At 28.2% G+C, this 7,263-nt stretch overlaps 1 protein-coding gene across 1 annotated transcript; it reads left to right on the forward strand.

Moving 5' to 3' along the window:
• Positions 1–582: 582 nt before the first annotated feature.
• On the forward strand, positions 583–7,257 carry LOC119664582 (SEC14 domain and spectrin repeat-containing protein 1-like; the record flags this gene model as incomplete). Its single annotated transcript, XM_038074038.1, has 4 exons — positions 583–775; positions 855–968; positions 1,106–1,280; positions 6,587–7,257. Coding segments are annotated over 4 exons (1,153 nt in total), but the record flags the coding sequence as incomplete, so codon positions are not given.
• Positions 7,258–7,263: the final 6 nt, after the last annotated feature.

Below are 7,263 nucleotides of genomic sequence, written 5' to 3' on the forward strand. Positions count from 1 at the left end.
CATGGAAAGTCATTTTTCGATTCCATTCGATCAGGGTATGGGCTTTAAATTTTTGCTAAAGAAATAGATATGCGATCTATTCTATCGCAGATCTCTATTATAGGAGATATTATACTGACAAAAGTGTGTTTATTAGAATTTCGCTCATACTTTCAATTTTTATTTATAGAAATATGCAGAGTTATGAGTTAAACATATGTAGGAAAAAATGTAGTTGATCAATGTGCGATAAAATTATGAAAGAATCGTATGACTTATGTTAAGCTCCGTAATACAAGTAAGCTATATTAAGTGTATTTTTCAATTAGGTATCACATTAGATATTAGCTTCATCTTTCATACAGAGCTATTCCCAGAGTTATGACATATTTGATATCATTGGAATATCATAACTATTATGTATATGTTAAATGTTTAATTAGAAAATAAATATGTAAATAAATTATTGAATTATAATATCATAATTATTTGTGTAAAGGGTTTTTATTAAAGATTCGTTAAATCTAAAACTAACTTTTTTCATGTTAAAAAAATATTCTTATGCAGATTTTTTTAAAATTTCTAATTCCACTTCAATTTTAGTGCATCAGTGCTGCAACAGGGAGTCACAATAATTGTGGATGCACAAAAAAGTACAACGCGTATTACCCGCAGCCATGCGCGCATTATTTACGCACTTTTCGTTGATATCACAGTCAATTTGTATCTAGTCAGCGCAGAATGTTTCTGGGAGAAACATGTGGAAACATGTACCAAATCACACACCAAGGGTGAAGTAAGTAAAAAATCAATTTATGCCAAAAAAATTAGGATTGCCAATTTAACCTAATTTTTATTTTTTAAATTTATTTCAGCCCATTGCGCTGTCAAAGTCACGTCTGTCAAAATATTTCGATATGAGTAATTTGCCTGAAGAACTTGGCGGTACATTGCAATTTAATTACGATTTATGGTTACAACAGCGAAAGGTTAATAATACTCACATATATATTAACATATATATTTTGAAATATAGAATCAATTATATTTGTAATTTACATAAAATATTATCTATATTATGTATTTTATAAAATAAAATATTATTCTGTTATGTTACATATTTTAGTCTATTGATGAATTTAAGAAAGCTTATCAACAAACCATTAGCGCAATGGAAGCATTACATGTGCTACTTTTAAGTAATAAGTCATTGAGGCCAACGGAAGCAGATATTGAGCTCAAGAAGTGTACACAAATGCACGCAACAGTACAAAGGAGTATTGAGGAAGCAGTAGAGTTAGGTAAGTTTTAATAAGAACTGAGCCATATAATGAAATAATTTTATATACATATTTTTTTATATTGCTTATGTACTACAATTCTCATTATCTTTAATAATAATTATTTATTTAAGCAATGCATTCAGCATTCTCAGAAATCAGTTTTAATACAAGTTTAATATTGAATAAAACAGTAAGAAGTAAATTTATACATTTGTACTATATAATATACTACGTGTACATATGTTTATTAACAATTGCATATAAAATTAATAACTATATAATAAAGTTTCCAATTAGAAACTTAGATACTAGATACGTAGCATAGCGTTCTTATAAAGTAAATATAGAGATTGTTATAAAGTGTTGTTTTGAAACTAAAGATCAAAATACTGTCCTAATAGATAATAGATAAAAAACAAATGACAACAGACGAAGTAAATAGATTGGAAATATCTTCAATATAGTTACATTTTAAAATATAGTTATGGTATTTTCTGCAGAGAAGTGGAAAAATAGTGAATCTATTTGTAGAATAGAGAAGTGGAAGAAGAAGTAGAAGTTAAGATGTAAGTATATAATTAAAATAAAACAAGTTAACTCTTCAATTTGGCATACATATTTATATTATATTGAAGATATTGTCTTCAAATTTAAAAAAAATTTTTCTTAAAATCTTAAAAATCTTAGAAATTTATCAGAACCCATATGGTATAAATATCAACCGATGTTGGCAGTGACAGTCCGTATCTTGTGAAACGATCTTATTAAGCTTATAAGAAGTAGCTCATTGCGCTATGACAAACTATTTTATACCACAGTAACTAACTTCTAAGAACTTAAATCAATGAACAGTTTTGTTCTGGACCAATCTTCACATATATACACAACAATTGTACCTTAAAAAATCAGGAAGACTTACTTTCATGTAAAAAAAAAAATTATCTTAATAAGTTACTTCAATAGACTAAACTTTCATTAAGCGTCTTACTGGTATCATTTTGTCGGTTGTCCAATAAAAGATACCAACTATATATGTGTCTTTCTATTTATATATTTTACTTACTTTCTGAGTTGTCGCTTACAGACATATATCGTTCTCGGTTTCATTTAGTAGGCTCGCTAGCTATCTTGATCAGCAGTAAGTATAGACTGGCCAACATCTTCCACAACATTATCCCAACTACTTTATTTGTGTTCTTTATCGATGATACGTTTTTGGAGGCCAATTGTGTCTAGTTACCATCGCCATCAACGGTGGTTGGTACCAACTGGCAAAAATCTCCGACAGAGTTTTGTTAACTAGTTATCTAACTTACTTATGTGCTTAGTTGGTATTTAGTGACGTATTTCTGTATTGGTCGTATACAATATCCTTGCCAGCCATTTTAATCAACCGGCATTACCGACAGTTGAATATTTTTTATCGACCTTTTTAGCAGCATGAACTGAATCAAACATTTTTTTGTCAGAGATATTAATTTTTTTGCACAATATGACCAAATCAGTACATCTATTGAAGTTTGATATGCTGACCTAAAACAATATGACACAATAGCTTATACAGCTCATTGTTCTATTTAAATAAGTACTCTTTACCACTGATTATGGGACCATAAATCTTTTAAAAAATTTTCTTCACGAATACTCATTCCCATTAATTTTGTTTATTGTCAATTTTCTAAACACCTATTATTAACTCACTGGTAAAAATACAGTTCTTTTTAGTTGTATTAAACATTTATGGTAAGATCATAGGGTGATGTTTCGTTAGGTTGTGAAGGGAAAGTTGTTCACTATATACTTTAATTTAACAAAAACTCTATGGATTCTATAATATCTGCTTGACAAATTATCCGTCAGATTAGTTACCAAGCCGAACAATATATGTAAATAAAAAATTCTATTCATAGTTCCAAAAAATTAATTTTTTTTTTAAATTTCAAAATTAATTTTCCGATTTAAAAATATTTTTTTCATTTAAAACTACAGCTAATGCTTTCTGATATGCAACATTTTTACTTTCCGAATGTGTAATTTTATATACCATGTAAAAATTTTTCCAAAAGATACTATTTAGTCCCTTTAATATGTATAATATCTCATAAATATTATTTTTAATGCCAATGAGAAATATAAATAGAGAATATTTTTATTAATTCATTTTCTATTCCCAAAATATGAAGTCATTTCTGTCTGAACTCTGTTAATTAAATTACTAATTAAAATAAGATATTAGTCGGCCGTTTCTCATGACCAACAAAAAGAAAGCCTAGCAGACTGCAATCGGCTTTGTTATTATACTGATTTTAATGAATCATTTAGCATAAAGATTAAGTTAACAAAAATTAAAAATTTAAATGCGTATGCCACATAAAAAACATAAGTTTACTAACAAAAAGTTTCCGGTATGAATAATTAAAAAAAAATTATGAAACTGGCATGTGAACGAAGAAGACATTCTATCTTCAGTCTTTTGTTTTATAAACAATATAAAAGAAAATATGGCTAAAAAAAAGTAGCTGCTTTAGATTGTTTTATAATATTAAATAATACTGACTTGATTATTTTATATGGAGTATTTAATATAAAATAAAATTATCGCAAAGTTTTACAATATTTTTACCTTCGTTATTAGCAAATTGCCTTGGGCATTAACATATTTCCAATGAACTGCTCTAAGTATGAACACAAATTATAAGCAAAACTAGTTGTCAAAAATTAGAAACAAAATTTTAATAAGTAGTTTGGATTGTATGTAGGCAATTATTGGCAGTGAATTTAAGTACACTTAGCCAAGCACAACAATCAAGTAAGCAAAGCATTTAATATTGACAATTGCGAAAATAACAACTTGGAAAGATAAAAAATCAGACTATGCGTTTGAGCTCAAGTCAGGTTAGTTAAGCCAAGTGCGTTGTTATTTCCACAAACTGCTGTAGCCCACCAATGTATCTTACTATATTACAGCACAGATAGTCAGCACTCATTGGATTTTTGATACAAACATATAGATATGTAAACTGTTTGTGCATATTCAGGGTCTGATGGGTTTATCTCTATTTTGTTGTGTATTACAAATAAATAAATGCTACCTTTCACCTGTAATTTAAGCCGAAATTAAATCTCTTTGAAAATATAATAGTAAATGTAATAAAAATAAAATGAAAGTAAAATTTATACCCAGAAGCTCAGGAGAAAGGTATTATTGTTAACCCATATAAAAGTCATAAATTGTAATTAAAAGAATTTGTAGTAATTGTTATTTTGTTTTTATTTTTTTTTTGTTTTATATATACGTTATATATAGTATAATCGCTTCAATTATACTTCTAACATTTAATTTAAAAGTGATTAAAATAAAGAAGTATTATTATCTCCTCCAATGATTAGCAACAACTCATGATTGTTCAGTAATGTAATTTTTGATACAATAAATGTTAATAATTTGAATAAATCGTTTTTTATAATACACATTAAATTCTGAAAGATATGAGTATATTATGAATAATTAATTAGAAAAATTAAATAAACTGTGTCAAACACAATAGTATTTTTTAAATTAAAATTGAATTGAATTGAATCGATAAAATAGGCGTTTTGGGACACATCACCTCTCTCCCCTTTAATTATTTTTTCTTAAATTGAAATTTAAATTAACTCCCATTAGCCATTTACTAATAACCAAGAGGAATAAATGAAACACCAGCTCATGTCTATTTCTTGAAAACAAGAAAAATGAAAATATGCGAAAAAACTTCTATAACACGAATTTATCTATAACTCAAACTAAAAACAGTGCACAAGGGTTTTAGACAGCAAATTACATACTATTCCGCTTCCATAACTCGAACTTCTATAACTCCAATTTTTCTATAACTCGAACAAAAAGTTTTTCACTTACCGATAGGAATATGTGGAAAATGCATTCTAAAAGTCGAATTTTTGTTTTAAGTAGAACATAAATGCATTTTGCTGTTAGGGAAAGTCCCTTTTTCCAAACCAAATGTTTAATTTTTTCCTTTCTTATGTTGCTTCTTTGTGCAAATGCCAGTCGCTGGCAGTGTAGTTTAAAGTAAATAAAATAACTTCCAATGCTATTCTTAACGATTATATTGATGTTTTGGACAAATGGAAATTTGTACATTCACTGCTTTCTAAAATACCAATTCTAAGCGTAACGGAAACTGATGAAGAGGGTTCGGTGGATGTTATTGTTTATCAGCCTTCCAAGAATGAAGTAGAAGACTCATTCAAAATTCTGAATTTATATTTGCAAACGAATGATACTACAACTGATGATCACTGTCAGGCATGGAATAAATTGGATTCTCTTTTTACTGAAAATAAGAAGAAAAAAAAATTAAAATCCCAAACCCTAATTTCTGCATATTTTACTTCACTATAACTTCTGTGCTTTATTTGATTGCAAATAAATAAATAACTAAAATGTAATTCTAGTTTCTTGAAATCTCCATAACGCCAGATCGGTCAAATCAGGTTTCTATATAGTTATACCTATATAATTATCCAAAATAATTGTACAAATACTGCATTTAGAGTTATATAAAAAAGAAACATAAAATTTGAAACATAAAATATATGTATAAACATAAAATATATATATAAACATAAAATTTATATATCATTTTTGTGTATTGTAATAACTCTTTTATGTTGCCACAATTAATTTGTCAATAATAATAATTTGAATGAAATTTCATGTAAGCTTTGTTTAGACTCTAAACATACTTTCAAAATATAAAATATTAAATTAAATATACATAAAGATCTTTGGTACAGGGATTTCGAAAAGTAGTAAACTACAACAACAAAAATTATTTTTATTATATTTTTATTAATTGAATTTGGGTGACTTTTCAGCTGCTTCAAGTATTGCCAAATACCCATCACCAGTTGAGTATAGATTCAACTATAATAAAATTTTTTTTAAGTGCAAAGATAATGTTTTATTTATTTAAATAAAATTACATTAAAACAAAAACGAGTTAATGGATTTATTTCATATTGTAGAATGGCTGTAAAAATGAAGCTGCAACAATCAAAAAACTTTCCTCTAAATAAGTTTTTTTTTATATATCTATTTATATTTTAATTTAAATATAAGATTGATTAATCACAATATACATACAAATGGACAGAAAATTAAAAATTTTCACAAGCAAATGTAGATTAGAAATGTTAATATTGATTATAAAAACTGTTTACAACATAAACACGCATATTTAATTTCACTAGAAAATTCAAAACAAAAAATTAAAAATATTAATTTTCATTTCATCTACAAATCAACTTTCTTCAATCAGGTAATCGTATCTTAATGCGTCTCACCGAAGCATATGCACAGCCACCACCCAAGCTGGAACAAATGCCAGCAACAAATAGTAATCACAATAATAGTGAAACAATAGTGAAATCACCTGCATTGGCCTTAACACTGACCGCTGCATCTTCTTCTTCGCCAACGAGTACCGGCAGCAGCAATGGCACTGGCACTACAATACCCCAGAAACAAGCCTTACCGTCAGATCTGAACTGTGAACGCACACGCATCGAACTACGAATCAATGAAATTGAAAAGAAACAAACTGAGATACGTACAGCGTGGCTGGAACTTTTGCAGTGCATACGAGAAGCACGTGAGTTGGCTGCATTAGAGGAGGGTGTGTCATTTGTTACAAATTGGATACTTAATACGGCAGAACAAATGCTAAATCGACAGCAAACGATTGGTTGTGATGTACGTGCCTGCGAAGCATTACGTTCAGCACATGATGCACTTGAATTGGAATGTCGTGAAACCTATGGTTTCTATGCGGAGTTACTTTATAAGATTAATATATATGGAGGCTCAAAAGATAATTTCACCTACAAAGATCTAATGTCACAGAAGGACTTTATGAATTTTGTTTGTCGTTCCTTTGCAACGCGTTTGGAGCGCAGACGTAATGTACTGATCACGTCATTGCGGTTTTTTCGTCTC

This window comes from Teleopsis dalmanni, unplaced genomic scaffold (assembly GCF_002237135.1).
Source record: "Teleopsis dalmanni isolate 2A unplaced genomic scaffold, ASM223713v2 unscaffolded_contig_2229, whole genome shotgun sequence".
Taxonomy (NCBI): domain Eukaryota; kingdom Metazoa; phylum Arthropoda; class Insecta; order Diptera; family Diopsidae; genus Teleopsis; species Teleopsis dalmanni.